Source organism: Convolutriloba macropyga, chromosome 11, assembly GCF_964194025.1.
Source record: "Convolutriloba macropyga chromosome 11, txConMacr16.3, whole genome shotgun sequence".
Taxonomy (NCBI): Eukaryota; Metazoa; Xenacoelomorpha; order Acoela; family Convolutidae; genus Convolutriloba; species Convolutriloba macropyga.
The window spans coordinates 33,067,026-33,087,384 of NC_134478.1; the positions used below are offsets into that span (position 1 = coordinate 33,067,026).

General features: G+C 34.7%; 1 protein-coding gene across 3 annotated transcripts in view; it reads left to right on the forward strand.

Annotated features, from left to right (window-relative positions):
- The window catches only part of LOC142349347 (centrosomal protein of 104 kDa-like), a 92,399-nt gene that overhangs the window by 3,981 nt on the left and 68,059 nt on the right, over positions 1 to 20,359 (forward strand). For 2 of the 3 annotated variants that reach the window (XM_075400827.1, XM_075400828.1), the window contains exons 3-6: positions 3,050 to 3,288; positions 5,855 to 5,935; positions 15,889 to 16,001; positions 16,961 to 17,070. In XM_075400827.1, the coding sequence (XP_075256942.1) occupies positions 3,050 to 3,288; positions 5,855 to 5,935; positions 15,889 to 16,001; positions 16,961 to 17,070 (543 nt within the window). Of the gene's footprint in view, positions 1 to 3,049; positions 3,289 to 5,854; positions 5,936 to 15,888; positions 16,002 to 16,589; positions 16,646 to 16,960; positions 17,071 to 20,359 lie in introns of all 3 variants that reach the window. The other variant, XM_075400829.1, reaches the window with a different exon arrangement.

The window sequence follows — 20,359 nt, forward strand, 5'->3', positions numbered from 1 at the left end:
ACTGTATTGGAAGTTAATTGCAATTTCCATTTTTTTTGCATTCAATTTGACTTTTTTTGTTTTTTGACTTAGATTAAGAAGTAAAAAAAATTAGCTTCCGTTTATGAACAAAAATTAGCTTCCGCTTTTCGGTTTTGTTCAATTGCGGCAATTTCAGTTCGATTTTTACTGATTTTATGACTCTTTTTTAAATAGTTGTTCGCAATCCATTTTTAGTCCCTTCTTTATCTAGTTTTTTGTTTAGTCAATGACAATTCTTTGAATTGTTCAGAATTTCTGTTGTTTTTACAATTCGGAGATCTTGAATTGTTTCACGGGTGCTGTCTTTTTTTAAAAGATCTGTCTGTCACACTTTCTCATGATTTTGGAAATCAAATTAAAGTGGTAATGTTGGTCACGCACAAGCAGAAAGTGCAACGAAAAAGCGATTCATCGGGTGGTGTAATTTTTTTCTCCAATTTTAATGCAGTGAGAAAACGGTGTTTGAACGACGGTTCGTTTTTGCTTGGGTTTTTTTGTTCACATGCGGCATTTGAGTTTAATTTTTTACTGAAATTATGATATTTTATGGTCAGATCTTTTTAAAATTATTTCGCAATCCATCCACAGTGTAATCTTGATCTTTTTTTCAGATGTCACTTCCACGTTTGACATCTGATTTATCTCACTCTATGTTTCAACTGAAAAGGATTGATTTCGCAAAATAACGCAATACTGTCAAGGTCAAATGGTCAAATCAAAAATAGGATAAATCAATAAAGCCCTGGCTCTCAGAGTAATTGTTTAAAGACTTGGTAGATCAATTTAGCTAAGTTCCTTAAAGTATATTGGTAATTCTTATTATTATTAAGCTTATTGCCCTCCAATATAGAAGCTGAGTTCGACTTTCTTTGGAATTTGATAAAATTGTGGATCAAACAACACTTTTTGACGCTCAGAAAAATTATGTTGTCTGCACTTTTTCTCCATTTTTCGTACTCTTCCAGTCTCGACTCTTGTGCCAACGCAATGTTTGTTGAAGCAACTGGAGTTAAGAGGGCCACATAAACTAAACGATTTCTGCGGCTGCTACTTCATTAGATTTATCAAGTTTTTTCATTCAAAAAATATCACAGTTCTACTGTTATTAATGGAATGATCTCAAAAAAGTGCTATCAATGTATTCAGTAGCTATTTTGAAGAAAAACAAGAGTGATATTTTGTACATAATTTTCTAGCGCGATTGACTAATTTTTAATTAATGTCTATAAGCCAAATTATAGTTTATATACCAAATTTTGTCTTAGTTTTTGTGTAATATATATGCAGTCTAAGTGTCATGTTATGCAATTAGTGATTGACACTGTAAGAGAAATTTAGTGGAAGTTACGACATCAATGCTAGTGTGGGACCTTTTCTTGCCTGTCTGTTTGTTTAAAACGTACTTTGCACATGGATTTTAAATTAGATGTAGTTTCATAAAGATTTTTCAACATTCTTTTTTTTTGGTGTTCAGTAATTCGTTTTATCCTCTTCTGGGCCTTGAAAAAAAGTAGCTGATAAATAAAAAACAGCTTACTTTTAGATGGGGAATTACTTCTTGCATTTTGTAGATGAAAACATTTTAAAATAAATTGAGAATTTAAAAACTTTTTTTAAGGTTTTATTGGATTGGAAAATCGGCGTTGGAGCAAGAATTTTTCTGTAGTGTTGATTTTTTGTGTGGTTTTGGCTCAAAAATTTGTCCAAATCCATCCTTAGTTGTTTCTAGATCTAGGTTTCTGTTTGCTCAACGGGATAAACAGGTAGCGCCAGGAGGAGGGCCTTACGTTATCTTAGCACCTCGGCTAACTAGACTCTAAGTATGCGATTCACCGAACTAGTGTTTTGGAAACACAAATTCTCTGTGTGAAGGGTTTGATCCCCACCACCCCTTTACCCCCTCAATCCCCACCCTCTACGCATTGTTCCACCCGTAACCCTGTGCGCTCGACCCCACCCCCATGCGCTCTGTTCCCCCCGTCGCGCTCACCCACGCCCCTTCCATTAAGCTAAAACTAGCCCTCCTAAACCGTGGCTAGCTGCTGACGAAGTCAACCGCTCGCTAGTCATTTGAGCGGAATTCAGGCGACGTTAGTCTGTTGTTTTTTAATTCCGACGTCCCTCTCACTTCAAATTCTTTTTTTCTATTAATACCTCCATTTTTTAAAACGTATTGCGTGTGTGACGTCACTTTCTGACTTATTTGAGAGTTTTTCTGTTAATACATATGAAGAATTTTTGGTCACACGTTTCATAGCAATAATGTTTTTTTTACTATTGACTGGAGGCGTGCACCAGACTTCCAATTGTAAGTCAAGAGCCTTCATTTTTGTCAATAGATATTGCAATCAGTTTGGAGTGCTATTTAACCAGAACAAGTAAGATATTTCGGTCGACGAATCAACTACTATGCTACTCGTGAAAATGACAGGAAAAGGATTTTTTATAAATAGTTGCCCGGCATTTTTTTAAACTGCACTTATCAGATTTAATTTAGATAGATGAAGTTTTGATTCCATCGAAGAATTCTGAGAGGTGCCGTAAAATTTAGGAGCCTTGTTTTTGTCCTAAAACTGAAACTTTTGTCACTCAAGAGATAATTCGAATAAATAAGTTTTTATTGGAGGAAATAACCTTTTCACGTTACTCCTCCTATGCCTAATTATTTCACATATTTATGCAAAATTATATTTCTTTTCGAAATCTTTACATCGCTTCTGGAAACTACTATTGTTCGTAAGGACAGTTTTGCTGTACTGAATTGCGATTGAAACCTTTGATTTGAAATGAAGATTTAACTGTTCCTCCAAATGCTTTAATGGGTCCATTTGGGTAGCATCTCAATTCGAAACAGATTCTTTGGATGTTCCCGTCTCATTAAATTAAAATACTGGTGGTAAAATCACAGACTCTGAAAGTTGAAAACAATTTCTTGAAGAGTTTTGTCGATTTGTACAAAATATGAACGTTCTTGATTTTAACTACACAGGCGAATTTGCACAAGGTATTTGAAGCTGGTTGTTTTTAGCGTCGAAAGTAGAGTTGTTCATTGGAGAAGGTCCCTCTCCCTCCTCGCTGGATCCATCGTCTATCGGAAGTGGAGGGAGTGTTAGGTACAACAGACTGGGATACATAGCCCTCAGTGACAATGAGAAGACTGGCTTCAAAGCCAGGGAACTAAAGAGTGTACACGTGGATGCCATAGGACTGTATCTAAAAATTGTAGTGTACAAGAACCATGTAAACAAGTACAACCTCTACAACCAGGTACACATCAGCATAACCAACAAAGCTGCATAATTACTCTAACGAAGTTAATAGCAATTACTAATAGCCACCGTTAGTATCACAACGGCTATTATTGAGGCGCTCTCCTTTTTTACAATTCAAAGAAGTTGACTTTTATTGGGGCGCTGTCTTTTTACTACTCGAAGAGTATTGGAGAAGGGTTTTTAAATCAATTTTGGAGGTGATATTGAAGCAGAAAATGAAACGAGCAAACGACAAAACTAAAGAATCGAGCGAAAAGAGTGGTTTTTGCGGGTTTTAATTTTTTTTGTCAAAGAGGTTTGATTATAGCGAGTTGAAAGCTTTCAGCGGGGCGTAGTTATATTGCGTTCCTCTTGGTTTTCTGAGTTCTCGAGTATTAGAGTTCTTACAAAGAGTTCTTATTATGTTCAAAAGTATTAGTGTTCTTACTTTTGTTTTTGGAAGTACTATTCACTCAGACGGCGTTTTGACCTCAGAGAAAATGAGTAAAATCGCGGTGTGAACTAATTTTTTCTTCGTGATAGAAGTTTTTCGGTCATGCGCTGCGTTCAGTGGATGACTTTTAAAAGTGTTTTTGACAAAATGGTGCATATAGATAACGTTTTAGCCATACAATTGGCTTTTTCGTTCTAATTTGTTTTTTGTAAAAATAATTTTATTCAATGCTGTAATAATATGAAACCCTGTAAAATTGACACCACGGTGTTTTTGAGAGCCTAACATGTGTACAATGGGCGCATATTTATCAATTTTTGAGTTATTTGTTGGTTTTTTCCCTTGATTCTTCAGTTTTGGATCTTCAAGCGGACTCATTTTCAAAATTCAGTGCTTTTCGAAACTTCCATTTGACAATTCGTGCATTGAACGCCTCTTTATAACGTGAGGTGTTTTTGGTTTTATATAACTGTACATGGCAACCCGATTTTTGCAGGTTTTTTTGATTTTCTCTGTTTTTTGTTTTCGTTTTAATTTTAGTTTCAAGAAAGTCTCACATTGGATTTTGAGTTCTTTGAAATTAATAGTTGATTTATTTTTATTTGTTTATATTAGTTGGGGCTGAGTCTTTGGAATGCAGTAGAAAAATCAATAGTGGAATATTAAAAATTTTTGACACTTTTTAGCATTCAATTATGCGTCACTGAGAATCAGCTGAGTTTCCTTTAAAACTATTCCCTGACTATTACTTTCTGTGAATATTCCTAGGGCTTCGGTTATAGTTTTACGAGATTTTTTTTCTTTTTACTTTTATTCTGTTTCTTTTGTCTTTTTCATGATTAATTTGATTTTTGCAATAGTTTGAACTCTTTTTGTCTAAGGCATCTCCAACTAGAGAAAAGGCATCTCCAACTCTCTATCTTATTTTCGTCTTAATTGACTCCAATGAAAATGAATTTGTGTTTTCTTGAGTCATGAAGTTTAGTTCTTTTTATTGAAACCTTCAGTTTATGTTCTAAGATCATCCTTATGCATTCAAAATGTGTCTTTGGGTCTCAGAGTTGATTGTGGTGTTCAAGTTTTTTTAAGACTAGTATCATGAGTAATTTCATGACAACTTTTAGGCCTGGCAGTTTGTTAATGTTATCAGTTTTGGAGCATTCTAAGAATTCTGGCCATTTGTCAACGTTACCACATGTTTTAAATAATGAAATTTTGCGATGTCGAGATTTTAGAGAGTTTTGAAGTCAAGATAATGTCTTATGTTTCAAATCTCCGCGTTTTTTTATTACTGAATGAGGTTTCAATTGTTTTCTTTTTAACTTTTTCCGATAATGTCGACATCCTGATCCCCGCTCCACTCCCCCATTGTATTCTTTATCTACTCCTTTTATCGTCTCTCAATTTTAGCTATCTCCTTAAGCCCTCGTGAGCTGCTGACGGTTCCAATCGCTCGATAGTCGTTTGAAGGCAATTCGGTTGACTAAAGTTGGTTATATTTCAATCTAAGTAGTTCACAATCTATATATTAATTCGAACTCGAATGATGTACCACCATGTTTAAGCTGCAATGTTTTAACGGTCTTTGAACGTCCAGCCTGGCGTAATGTATGCGTTTTGAGACACTTTATATTGCCATATTTAAGCGCCTGATTCGCTTATTTTTGCACTCATAAAGAATGCCGCATAGCAATAACAAGCGGGTCAAATAGCCACTAAATGTTTGCTCATTGGAAAGGTCAATAAGCGTAATCAATACGCATTGGTAGCGTTGAGGATAAGACCCATGACTGTGAAGCGAGGGGCAGGGGTTCGAGTCTAATTAAAGGAGGAAAAAGACGAACATTTTGTTGCCTGAACGAGCCTAATATACCTCACCCATAATAATTTGTAAAAATAATTTTTAAAAAATCTGGAACATTTTGCAACCGTAAGCTTACTTCGGGCTTTCAAAATTCTTCTGTCAAGTCAGAGTCGAAGAAACCAAGATACTTAACACAACTCTTTTTTCAAGTACGCTAAAAAGGCAACTAGCTTCAAAATATTTTACTTATGTTTTCCTGGTTGAAGACAAAATCTTATTTTGATAACGTCAACGATGAAAGTAGGTAATGATTTTGTGCCTCAGGTGGGACTGGTGGCAATAAACGTGATTGGAGACACAGTTGCGAAGAAGAAGGGAGGTGGAGTCAGTGATGCTACCAACCCTGTGAGTATATTTAACAGATACCAATCAGCACAGCGCTCTTTAATTTGACATATGCTTCTCGTATGCAATTTAGTTTGGTTAAGTCTGTTTAATTGCTCTCAAACGAAGTTGGAAGCAATTCTTGTAATCAGGGGTTTTTCTCTGCAACTTTTCTGATTTGCCATGAATATTATCACCATATACTTCTTGATTTTTACTCTCACAATTTTAAACAGACTACTCAATTAACGGCAGTTTATTACTGAAAGTCAAATGAAAACTGCGTCAAAATGGTTCAATTTTTCTCACTTTAAATCTTAATAGTGGTCTATTATAACATCATACTGTACATCTTGGTTGATGTTATGTTTTAAGAATTTTCTACCATCTTGTCCTTCAAAACTCTGCAGGCTAGCTTTTCAAAAGGTCAAAGTCCATATCTTTGTTTATGATCTGATGATCGTTTTCTGGTAATGCTTTTTTCCTACAGAAAACGATGGGCATTTCCAAACGATAACGTGATGATCAGAAATCAGTTTAATTGTGCTGTGTTAACCAAACAACTAAAAGTAGTAACTTAATAGTAAATATTTTCAATTTAAAGGCATACGGTTACCAACAAGACCCAGCAAGTTATTTAGGATTGAAAGCAGAGTTCAATGAAACCTGAGATTATTCCACTCTCAGATACGATAAGCAGAGTTGATTCTGTCATTCTTGAAAGCGTCCTTTAAAAAATTATTTTGAAATCAGTTTTAGACTATTCATCCCCAAAAATAGGACAACTGCGATTCAGGTTGCTATGTGAGATCAGACCTTAACTATGAATCACACTGCTTTCATTGACTTTTAGCTTAGCTTTTTTTGGTTCCATATATCACCGATGTTCTTTCATGTAAATAGAAATCTCAATTAGGAAGATGAAATCCTTTTTTTTGTGAAAAACTGTAATCTACCGTTCAATCACTTTCCTAGTGTATACTTAACATCGATCGCGAAATAGTTTGTCTATAGGCGAAGTATTGTTTAGTAGCCGCCGTCAGCCTCTCAAATGACTATTATTTAGGCGCTCTCCTTTTTAATTGCTCTTGAATGAAGCTCATAGCAATTATTGTAAACTTGTTGGTCTTTTTATGCAAATTTTTTGCTTGACCATTTTGGGCTCTATAGCTCTCACTCGAAGTTAAGCTTGTTGCTAATATAAAGTTGGTTGCAGCATAGCAAAAGTCAGGGCCAAATAGCATTGTCGGCAGTGCATATGGTTATGAAGCTGGAGGTCAATGGTTCGCACGATTTTCACGTTTGACTTACCTCACTCACTGTTTCAAGTGAATGGGTTTTAAATTCTTTACGCATTGAATTACTCAATGTAGTGAATACAGTCAAGGTGAATACAGAGCAAAATCAAAAGAAACGGGATAAACCGATAAAGCCCGGTCATTGAGTCATAGTGCTTTAGGTTATCAAAGTTCCTAAAAGCGATTGCTTGCTGATACTAGTATTAAGCTTAATATCCTTCAGATTAGAAGCTGAAGTAAGTATAGATTTAGAATCTAACTGAAACAGCGCACTGAATAAGAACAATTTGAAACTTAGGAAAAAAATTGTCAATTTCATTCTCTTTTTATTTTTCTGTTTCAATGGTTTCCATCCCGATGTGCGTCTAGCGCGTCAACGGTGGCTATATTCAGGCAATTATCTGGCTATATTTTTTAATTGCTCTCGAACGAAGTTCGTAGCAATTATTGTAAACGTGTTTGTCGTTTGACTCGAAGAGGAGTATTGGTTTTCTTAAGGTTTGTTTTTACTGGACGTACTAGTTAAGACGGCGTATGACCTGAAAACGAAAGAGAATAAAATTGCTGTATCAGCGAATTTTTGAGCGAGAGAATTGTTTTGATCATGCGCATCGATCAAGTCGTGAATTACTTTTCAACTTTAAAAATTGTTTTTTGACGGAATGGCATTTTAACCATTTTTAGCTGTTTTTTTCGTCCAATTGGCCCAATTGTTTGCTTATAATTTAGTTTTTTGTAAAAATAGGCTTTAGTGGCAGCTTATTAATATTAATCTCTGAAATTGATAACAGTGTTTTTGTGAGTCTAATGATACGTTTTAGATACTTTTTTAAATTAATTTCTCCAATATTGGGTCTTAAAGCAGATTTTTTTTCAAAAATCAGTGCTTTTGGCAATTTAGCTTTGATATTTTATGCATTATATGCATCTTTATAACTGGAAGTTTTTATATTTTATGGAATTTTACACATGCTACATATGTTTTTATGCAAATATTTTGGTTTACTGTTTTTGGCTCTTTTCTTCTCGATCATTCATTGACTTCTCAATTGACTTTTTAACGTTTTTATTCTTCACTTTTTAAATCTATATTCCTCTCACTCCGCAATAAGGTTTTTTGTTCAACAAAACGAAATAAAGTTTGTTCAACAAAACCGATTGTTAGACTCGAGAAGGCCCTGATAGCCGAGTATTTAATACCACCGTCAAGGAGACGGAACCGGACTCATGAGGTTGGAGTTCGAATACTACCGTCTGCTGACGTTTTGGCACCCATAAGGAAAAATTTATTTAGGCTTCAGCCCCTGAATTAAATTGCAGTAGTTTGAGAGCAATTCTTCCGACATTAGTCGGTTTACGTTTTTTAATTGCCGCAATCAGCCTCTCAAACGGCTATTATCATTGGGCGTTCTCCTTTTGTAATAGACCTACTGCGATAGTTGGGGCTATTATTGGCCTCTTGTTGGTTTTTATTCTGTCAAGATTTTTGTTACGACCATATGACGTCACAACCACTTCAAATCTACTTTTTCTTCATTTCTTCATGCAATTTCAACTAAGTGCGTTCGTGGCGTCCTTTTTTTGCTCTTAGCGGAGCGAATTTTTTGTTCATGATTAATTTTTTGGCACACTTGATTTACCTCACTCTCAAAAATGACTTCCTCACTTTGAAATTGATTTCATTTACTTTAATTCAAAGAGATAAGCTCAAGTGAATGTGTGTCACTCTAAATGAAGGTTGTTTGAGAATAGCTGATAGCGGCAGCAAAAACTTATACAGATTTTTGATCAAAGTACAACATATCACCCTTCAATGAAAAGACGATTTTTTTCGTCTGTCTTTACCGTTTTTTTTGAGACTACAGATCTACAAAGCTATCGCGGCTATCTTCTGGCAATCTGCCAGCTATGTTCTTTTAATTCGCTTTACCTTTTGATCATGTTTTTGTTTTACATACGTTACGATTTTCACAATTGACTTCTGACTTACCTCACTCGCTGTTTCAATCAACTGTATGGATTCTAAACTCTTTCACGCATTGACTTACGCAATGTAGTGAGTACGGTCAATGACAAAAGCAAAATCTGAAGAAACGGATTTACCGATAAAGGCCGGTCATTAGGTTATCAATTGCTCTCAAACGATGTTTGTAGCAATTCTGTTAGTCCTGTTGGTCTTATTTATGCAATTTTTTGCTTAACCGATTTTTTGTCTGACACTTGAGTTTTCGTCCTTAAAAACGGGATAAACAGGTGGCGCCCAGAGAGCATTAATTTTCATTAAAGGCAATTAGCCGCGTTTAGTAGTCCTTCAAGTGCTTAGTGTGGTGAAGCTACTGGGAAGGCTTAGGAACCTCTTCTAGGGTTTGATAATGGGTTACTGCATAGTTTCTAGTGGTAATGGAATGGCACCAACATTCTGACATCACGAATTTTAGCGTCTTTTCTGACAAAACGTGCAATTTTTTTTACATATTTTTGATTATTCAAATCTTTCCAGACGAAGGGGTCAGAAAACTTCCGTAGAGATTTGATAATAAGACACTGAAAAATTTTTATTGGCCGTGAAATATTTTCCAACTTAATATCACTAGTTTCAGCAATTTTTTGATAAAACTTTTTTTTCAAGTTTTTTGAAAATTTGTCTTTTTTAGGTTTCTCCAGCCTCATGAGCCAAGAAACTCCCCCAGTTTGTGATAATAGGTTACTGCATAATTCCTAGATGAAATGGATTGTTTTTCAAGATTTTAATATCACGAATTTAAGGAAATTTAAAATTTATTTGCAATTTTAAGTTTTTCAAATATTTGTGAATTTTTTGGTAGTAGGGGCCCAAAGACCTCCTCTGAGTTTTGATCATAATCTGGTGAATAGTTTTTAGAATTAATGGATTGGTCATCAGGATTTTAATGACTCGAGTTTAAGCAATTTTTTATAAAGTTTCTTTCTTTAATTTCTTTCAAATTTTCGAATTTATTATCATTTTCTTTTTATCGATCTTTGAGCCAGTGAATTTTTTTAAGGCTTGCAATAGGGATGCTGGATAGTCTCTGGAGATAATGAAATGGTTCTGAAGAATTTTAATATCTCAAATTTTGTTAAAGTCTGCTATTGTTTTTAAAATTTTTGAGTATTTTTGTCATTTTCTAAGCTAAATTATCATCACTGGCCTACGAAACTTTCGCATGTGAGTTGCATGACTGGAATTCAGAGACAAAATGGTTTTGACGATATTTTTGACGATAAATGATGAAACTTTTCCAATTTTCACTCAGAATTTTCTATATGACATAATTACTGATAAGGCTAGAAAAGTTGAAGTTGTAGAGTCGAATCATCATGGAAAATATTCCTAGCTCTCTCTCTCTCTCTGTCGTTTGGGGTTTCTTTCCTTCTCTTTCTCTTCTACGTTTTTTCTCGCACACTGTCTTTCTCTCTCTCTCTCCTTAACTCTTTTGTGGATGCCACACTCTGATATGTGGCATGATGTCATCATCTATTACGCTCAGCTCACGTCCGTTCTATTAAGCTAATGCTAGACTCACTAAACCATGGCTAGCTACTGACGAAGCCAACCGCTTGCCGGTCGTTTGAGAGCAGTTCGCCCGACGTTAGTCGGTTATGTTAGTGCATTAGGTTATCAAATTTCATTAGAGCGTTTTCTAGCTAATATTAGTTTTAAGCTTAATGCCCTGCATTTTTGAAGCTGAAGAAAGTATAGGTTTAGATTCTAACTGAAACTGCACACAATTTTTGAAACTTAGGAAAAATGTTGTCAATTTCAATCTCTTCTGTTTTCTTTTTCAATCCCGATGTGACTATTTTCGGGCATTCTGTCGCCTATGTTTTTTTTAAATTCTGGTCTGAAGAAGAAATAATTGTTTGCAACAGCCTTCGACTGCCCAGCTGAGTTGCTTCTCAAGTGATATTCGCAAATTCAGATACCGAATGATACTGCCGAATATTGGAGAAAATTTAAAACCAAAGCTTATAATAGCAGAAAAATTCTATTTTGTGGCGATGTTGCGTAGGAAGTGAATACTTATGCCTTGAGACGTTTTTTGAAAAAAGTTTTTAAGCTTCGAATTGGAACTTCAATTTTTTTTATCGAAGTAAACACCTTGATATTTGATCCTTTTGCTTCGATAATTTGCTGAAAAATTTTGATGCATGCATTCTTGTCACGTTTTTAACCGCATACTATGAATTCAGTTTTTTATTAAGCATTAATTGGTTAGCGGCATTGTGGCTTTTAAGTTTTACTGCTTTCTTGTTCTAGATGGCTCTTAATTGTTTTTGAAACTTGCGTCGCAGCATAGGATAGGGGTGACCTCTGAATATTGGATTAGTTGACTGAGCCGTGCTCACTACCCTTGAGTTCATTTATGTAAATTTTGGACAATGGAAGTCCTAAAACAGTTCTTTCTAGGACACTTCTTTTACATTCAAGCCAATCTGATGTGCTATTGTTAACAATAACTAGTTGCTGAAGGTCATAGAGCTAACTTTGCATTAAATTGAGCGCATTCTTGTCAAGACCTTTATTTATCTTTTTGTTCATCAAGACATAGTGCTTCCTTGAATCAAATGCTTCGGATGAGTCCATTAATGCAAATGCTGCAAAACAACTTTTGCGAATGTTTTCTTCTGAATGTTTCAGTACTTTAAACTAAAGCATCAATTGTTGAAACTTTTACGGAGCGCGAATTCAGTTGGTGCCGAAAGAGGATATAGAGATGTGTTCATTAATTAATAGCCGCCCTCATCTTCTCAGCCGGCTATTATAGCGCTCCTATTTTTTATACAATTCAAAGAATTTGAATTGTATTGGGGCGCTGTCTTTTTTACGACTCGAAGAGGAGTATTGGAGAAGTCCTTTTTACAATTCAAAGAATTTTTACAATTCAAAGAATTTGAATTGTATTGGGGCGCTGTCTTTTTTTAAGATCTGTTCACACATTTTCATGATTTTTAAAGTCAAATTGGAGTAGTGATTTTGGTCACGCCGAAACAGGAAATGGAGCGAAAAAGCGAGTGGTTTTGTGGCGTGAATTTTTTTCGCTCTAATTTTAAAGTAGAGTGAGAAAACGGTGTTTGAACAAAAATTCGCTTTCTCGGTAGTGGTTTTTTGTTCACATGCGGCAATTTCACTCTGATTTTAACTGTTTTTTCGATTTTTGGAATCGGATTTTTTTCTAATTGGTTTTCCCAATCCATTCATAGCCATTCTAGGCCTAGTTTTTTGTTTGAATTAAAATTTCATTTCTCGCTGGTGGTTTTTTGTGTTCACATGCTGCATTTTGACATTGATTTTCTGTTTTTTTCTTATTTTTTATCTGATTTTTTAAAAAATATTTTCTCAATTAATTCATAGTCCATTCTAGGTCTAGTTTTTTCTGCTTAGTCAATGAAAATTCTTTGAATTGTACGTCAGGACCTGTCCTGCTATGTTTTTTTAATCAATTTTATTGGAGTGATTTTGAGGCGGGAAATGAAACGCGTGAAAAAATTTGGTTTGATTTTAGCGCTGAACAAAAGTGAAGAATGGAGCAAAAGAGGGTGGTTTTTGTTCATACCGCTGTTTTTGAGAGAGCGAGAAATTGATGTGAAAAAATTTTCTCTAAGCGAGAGAAATTTTTTTGTTCACGTGCGGCTTTCAAAGCAGTTTTTTTCCATTGATTATGGTTAAGAGATTGGGTTATGAATTTGTTTTAATTTTAGGCTGGTTTCGGTAGTGGTTTGAAGTTTTCTGGAAATTAATACGAATTTTATGATAATTCGGAGGTTTTTAATGTATTTTGCTGATTTTCGGGCTAATTTTGCGTTTTTTTGACGATTATTTTGTTTTACTGGCTCAAATGGGTACTGAAGAAACGCTTTCTACTTGAGCAATTTTATGATAACAATCGCTTACAGTTTTGTGGTTAGGAATCATTTTTTGTCGAGAATAATGACAAAAAAATGGCAAAAATTGGAACTTTTTTTCTCAATTTTTTTGCAGTTTTTCGTTTTTTTTTTCTGTTTTTAGCTAAATTTCTTTGCCTATTATGACTTGCCTATTGTTTTGCGAGAATCTGGATACCCTATTGGCTGAAGGGATTTTTTCTTTGGATTTATATGTTTTTTTGAAATATTAAAAAATTTAGTAGCTTTTTCCAGCTTTTCAGTGAAAGTTGTTTTCAAGAGCTTTTTTTTTCATAAATTTAGCCTAGAATACTTTTTCCAAAATTCGCATAAGTGGTTTTTGTAAGTACTAGTTGTTTTGATGAAGTTATTTTTGCAGAGATAGTTTTTTCGGGATATCACTTTATAACAATATTTGATCAGATTTTTTTATATTTTAACAGATCTGATTTTATTGTTTTTACTTTTTTGTTTCATGACTTTGTTTCAAGATAATCATAATTTAATAAAGGCACGTTTTGTTTGATGAGTAGTTGGATGGTTTTAAATGGTTTCTCACTTCGAGTCGTTTCCGGAATTCTTCCGGCTATGTTTTTTTTAAGATCTGTTCACACATTGTCATGATTTTTGAAGTCAAATTGGAGTAGTGATTTTGGTCACGCCGAAACAGGAACTGGAGCGAAAAAGCGAGTGGTTTTGCGGCGTGAATTTTTTCCGCTCTAATTTTAAAGTAGAGTAAGAAAACTGTGTTTGAACAAAAATTCGCTTTCTCGCTAGTGGTTTTTTGTTCACATGCGGCATTTTCACTCTGATTTTTACTGTTTTTTCGATTTTTGGATCGGATTTTTTTCTAAATGGTTGTTTGCAATCCATTCACAGCTCATTCTAGGCCTAGTTTTTTGTTTGAATTGAATTTTCATTTCTCCCTAGTGGTTTTTTTGTTCACATGCGGCATTTTGACATTGATGTTTTGTTTTTTTTTTCTTTTTTTATCTGATTTTTTTAAAATGGTTTTTTCAATTCACTCATAGTCAATTCTAGGTCTAGTTCTGTTGAGTCAATGAAAATACTTTGAATTGTACGTCAGGACTTGTCCTGCTGTGTTTTTTTACTTCGGCGAATAAAAAAATGTTTCGCTTGACCTCATTTTGACGCTTTTTCAACATTTTGCGTGATATCTTGTTGACTTCTCCAGGCTAGTTTCTCTCTTCTCTCATTTTTGCCAAAAGTGATTTTGAACATCAGTTGCTCAGCAAAGCAATTCAAAATGAACAGAGTCGGTATAAAAAATTGAAGTCAGAAATAGAAACGGGATAAACCCATAAAGCCCAATTTTAGATGCCCGCTATTTGAACGTCGTTCCTATAAGTCTTAGTTGCCATCTCTAATGCTTATTGGTATTGATAGTAGCCCCTGTAGCCTCTCTCGAAGAAGCAGAAGTACGTTATTTTCAACTACGAATTGCCATCAAAATAAATCGGACTTAAAAAATGTTTTTCTACAAAATTTTTTTTTCTATCTATTCTTCCAATCCCAATCATGCTTATTGGAATCAACGGCGGCTATTTTCCGGTAATCTGCCGGGTATGTTAATTAAAAGCCGCCCTCATCTTCTCAGCCGGCTATTATAGCGCTCCTATTTTTTTTTACTTCGTCGAATAAAAAAAAATGTTTCGCTTTACCTCATTTTGCCGCTTTTTCAACATTTTGCGTGATATCTTGTTGACTTCTCCAGGCTAGTTTCTCTCTTCTCTTATTTTTGCTAAAAGTGATTTTGAACATCAGTTGCTCAGCAAAGCAATTCAAAATGAACAGAGTCGGTATAAAAAATTGAAGTCAGAAATTGAAACGGGATAAACCCATAAAGCCCAATTTTAGATGCGCGCTATTTGAACGTCGTTCCTATAAGTCTTAGTTACCATCTCTAATGCTTATTGGTATTGATAGTAGCCCCTGTAGCTTCTCTCTAAGAAACAGAAGTACGTTATTTTCAACTACGAAATGCCATCAAAATAAATCGGACTTAAAAAATGTTTTCGTACAAAAATCTTTTTTTTTCAATATCTTCTATTCTTTCGATCCCTATCATGCTTATTGGAATCGACGGCGGCTATTTTCCGGCAATCTGCCGGGTATGTTAATTGTTTTGCATTTGTAAAAGTTTTCCGAAAATTTGAGAGCTGGGGTAATGGAATTGGGTTTGTAGTTAATTAGATATTCGGTTTGTAGTTAATTGGGTTTGTAGGTAATTAGAGTGGAATTAAAAGCTGTCTGGAAAATAACACCCACGTACGGTAGCCTATAAAAATGATAATTGATAAATAAATATTTTACAGTAATAAAAGTTCAATCGAGTCACTATTGAAAACAAAACTGCTGCTTTGCTTTTGGGGTAATCGAAGTTTTTGAAAATGTTTTTACGGTCCTTAATGAAAGTGGAGAGTTTCAATATGGAAATAATGTGGTATATATTTTTGTTAGTAAACATGGACTTCCGAATATCAGTAAGAATATTTAATAAACATGGACTTCCGAAATTCACGCGTTCAAAAAAATTCAGGAGTTGGAAATTGAGTTCAGAATTTCAAAGAGTTCAAAATTTTGAAGCTTATTTCAAAATTACGCTTCAAATTCAGTTTTTAGAAGTTATTTAGAGTAAACATGGACTTCACTAGCAATATCTAACATTAAGACAATTTTGAAGATTAACTCTTGATTTTAAAAACCTGATGTGATGAGTATTGTTAAATTATTGACTTCTGTGATGATCAGGAGGCACAGGCGGCCATCATAGACCAGTACATCCCCGGCTTCTCATTCGACACTAGCAAGCAGGGCTTCAACCCAAGAGAAGACCCTCTCACTCTGGGTGCCATCAACAATAGGTGTCAAACTCCCTCCCCTCCCTTTCTTCTATCCTTATCAACACTTAACTCTTTCACAATCCTAGTCTCCTCTTTACTTAATTGGAATCGAGTTGAGCGTGTTTTCATGGACTAACGTCTGTCTGGATAATATTTCGATCGTGTGGTTTGCTGGAATTTTTCTGTTTTGATTGGGTGCGAAACGAATGCCAGACCCTATTGGCGACCTCATTTTTTCAACGCCAAAATTCTGATTTTCAAAATTTTCCTTGTGCAAGTAAAATCAACTGTATTTGGTTTTCCTCAGAGTTATTATTACTCCTCAGAGGTGCTCCTCAGAGCCATCGTTATTATTAGAATAATCTGCGAAATAAATGACAATATTCCAACTGTGCGTACTGTCTGATATTTTTAAATTCTGAAATCTCAAGTATCTGGATATCACTAACAAAGTTCTTGAAATGCACCTGCTACTTAGCTTGGGATCATTCGTCTGAAAATCCTTTTTCTAGTGAGAATTCACCTGAATATTTGATGTGCGTGAGATTAAGGAGTTTTTAATTCAACGTGTGAATAACTTGTGTTGATTGTGTTGTGTTGTGCATGCAGCTGTACAGTTGGAGATATGAGTTTGAAAGGTATTTGGAGCAGCAGCCCCAATTCCTGTAAGTCACCACCAAGCAGCATATAAAGACAGGCCACTTTCAGAATAGTATAAACTACCATAGACACTCCAGTCTTTGCTCACATCTATCGTTTTATAGATTCTAGTTAATGAAACCGATTGTCAATTAAATAAGAAAAAAGGTTTGATCAGAGATCATTTGTCTATCGCTAGTCTGTATCTTTTCGTACTAATGTTTTCAATTATAGTTGTCAACCAATGCATTTGTTTTCGATTATAGTTGTCAACCAATGCAGTTGTCTGGAAATATGCGTTATATGACCTTTACATTACGTATGCATGTGCCTATTTTTAGGCCTGATTACATCTCGCCGCTGGACGACCTCGCCTTTGACATGTATCAGGACCCGCAAGTGGCTAGCATCATTCGAAAGCTTGACAAACGAAAGGCACAGGCTATCTCTGGTTGGTTCACACTTTTGATTCAACGGCGATAATTGACGAAATTATTATTAATTGCTCCTGAACAAAATTGAAAGCAATTATGCAGTCGTGTTTTTGCAAAGTTTTTGTTTGACCGTTTTTGACTTTCCGCTTGACTTTGTTATTAGTCAATATCAACGCTCAAAGTTTCTCTGAAGACGATGTTCCATTTTGCAACAATGGACTTACTCTTAATTGGTATTTTTTTCTCTGTAGAACTCAGTCACCTTATCGAGAAGAGTTTTCTGCGAAATCATCATTTATCTAGGCTGCTGCTGCTTTCTTTTTAGATCATTCTACATCTGAACTTGTTTTGCGATATCGCGATGGGTTCTGACATAACACCCACACCCTTGTTATTCAAGTAATAACTGAAGTTGACAGAATTTAGTGAAGTCTGAAGTTAAGTTTTCTAAACAAACTGAAATTTTGAGAGGTTGTTTTTTTACGTTAGAAGTAAATTTTTTTCCGGAATTGTTTTCCATAACCTTGTGGTGAAAGAAACAGAAAGTTGCCTGAAAGCCTTTTTCTTTGATGCAGCAGCCTTTCTTAGCTGTTTATTTTATCTCAAACATTTTTTTTAAAAAACGAATGCATTGAATTCCAAAATGTTTTACACCATAAAAGTGTTAACAAAATGGCAATGTTAAAATCCTAAAATACATAAAACAATAAATTATTTTTACAGCGTTTGGAATATTAAAAAAATGTATTGGATACTGAGAAACTAAAAACAATGAAAAATTAGAAAAGGTCCCGCAACAAACTTCTGTATTCCAATGCTTTTGGGTCCTTCAGATGTTTCTTGAAATAGAATTCTTTCAGAAAACCTTTGATGTTTTTAACCTTATCGAGTTTTTGTCTTTGTTCATATGCAACTTCATTGTAAAATTTCATGGCTATCAATGATTTATCGAGGAATTCCGAATTACTTTTCATAGTCGGATAATTTTTTCCTGCTCTCGCATTCGGGTTGCACCTGGAAGTTTGCAATTCATTGTTGTTGCTAAAAGTTTGCAATTTTTTCTTAACATATTTCAAGAAAAATACCATGCATCGGTATTTATTTGAGAAGGAATTCAACGGGCATGAGTCTATTTTTTATTTTCAAATCAGTCGACGATCATACTTTTTTTTCTGAAACACTTTCATTCCCCAATTAAGTTGTTTTTCTAAAGTTATCATAAGATTTTTTCTGATACCAACGAGCATAAGAGACGAGTATTGAATTTGACTTAAAACAAGCGCTTTCAATACTGTTACTATAGTTTTTATAGGAAAAGAGTTCCCTATATCTTCAAGATTTTGATGCACGTCATTCTAGAGAGTACTTTTTGATCTCTTCTCTGAAGTTCAATTTGTTGTCTAATATTATTCCTACATATCTTACCGACGACGGTTCTCGTATGTTCACTCTGTCTTGTCCCTATCTTTGTGTTGCATGACCCAAACCCGTACGGAATAAATATCGTTTCTAGGTTTGGTCTTCCGAAAAAAGTCATTATTGTAATCGCCCATCAAAATTAATCGTTTGTTCTCAGCTGCAGCACAGTCAGTGTCCAATGCCAGTTGTGGCAGAAACATTTCAGGTAAGGTGTTTGGTCGGGCAGTACGAAAGATTTATCAAATACTTTTTTATCCTCACATTCTACCCAGATGCTTTCGAAAAGAGATTCGGAGGTTGCGGTAAGATCTGTACGTTCTTTAGGTTTGAATGATCTAGTTATATAGAGCAGCAGACCACCTCTGCTTGTTTTGCCATGTAATGAAAGACTCCTATCTTTTCAGAAACATTGGAAATTTTCACTGCGTACTTCCCATAAACGGATATCGTCATTCATTTTGAGCCATGTTTCTGTAAAACCAAAAATTGTGTTTCCATATCGTCCATTAATTGCTTTAAGGTTGATTTCTGATAATACTCCTACAATTGAGCGAGAAATTCTTTACATTATCCTTAAAAGACGCGCCTACTGTTTTAAAGCATTCAGCATACTTCATAACTGGCCCTGAAGTTTGTTCTACATCCCCACATTGAATCACGATAGAAGCAAAACAACGGTGTTAAGTTAGTTCTCTGGTTATTTTTCTAGAACAGCTATTTTCTCTTTTGTTGTTGAATCTCTATATGCGTGAGTGCAGATGTCTTGAGGTATTGAAATATCCTTGACCAGATTCTTAACCAAACTACTTCCAATTAATAAATTCTCCGTGTTCTCTGGAATATTAAAAGTTGCAAACGTTTTCACCTTGTATTCGTTATTTAAATTATTTGGTACTTGCCGATCTTTTTTGTGTGTTGCTTGATCACCGTACTGTCTCCTTTCTTAGATGTAAGTGCAGCCTTGTATGACATTATTCTTTATAACGTCATCTTTTTCTTCAGCTTTTTTTGAAAAGGTCAACATAGATTTGATAAAGTTCGCATTTAGAGAGTTTTTCGAAGTTTTGGAAGGATATAATTGCGGTAGAATTGTACGATTTGTTGTTTTACATATGGAACAATATTATCAATAAGGGTGTAATTCGTAAAAGTAGGCGAAATGTATGTTCTAATCAAAAACTATTTGATCAGAAAGCGTGTAAAGAGTTAAAGGTTTAAAGCATAGAGGTTAAAAGAGCAATCCGAGCCATTTAAAACGTAGAAGCACTTGTGCAGTAAGAATGAAACGTTCGCTTTTTAATGAAACGTTCGCTTGTAGATTGAAACGTTCGCTTGTGAATGAAACGTTCGCTTGTTTTTGAGTATTTTCAGCCTTAGGTGTCAAAGAACCTCCTCTAGGGTTTGATAATAAGTTTTTGCATAGTTTGTAGTGGTAATGGAATGGTATTCAACATTTTGACATCACGAGTTTTAACCATTTCTTTAAAAAAACTTGCATTTTAAATTTGTCATTATTCAGGTTTTTTCAGCCTCAGGGGTCAGAAAATCTCCATTAGGGCTGGATAATAATTTAATGGAAAATTGTTATTGACCATGCGTTATCTTCAACTTTCTCATATCAGAATTTTTACCAATTTTTTTTAATAAAAACTTGCAGTTTTTTTCAAGTTTTGTGAAGTTTTTCGTCATTGTTTTGGTTTGTCCAGCCTTAAGAGGCAAGGATCCTCCTCTAAGGTTTGATGATAGCCTACTGCATAGTTTCTAAATGTAATGGAATGAAATGGTTCTGAAGATATTAGTATCACAAATTACAGCAGTATTTCAATAATATTTGCTATTTTTCCAAGTTTGTAGCAATTATATTAATCCTGTTAAGATCTTTTTAGT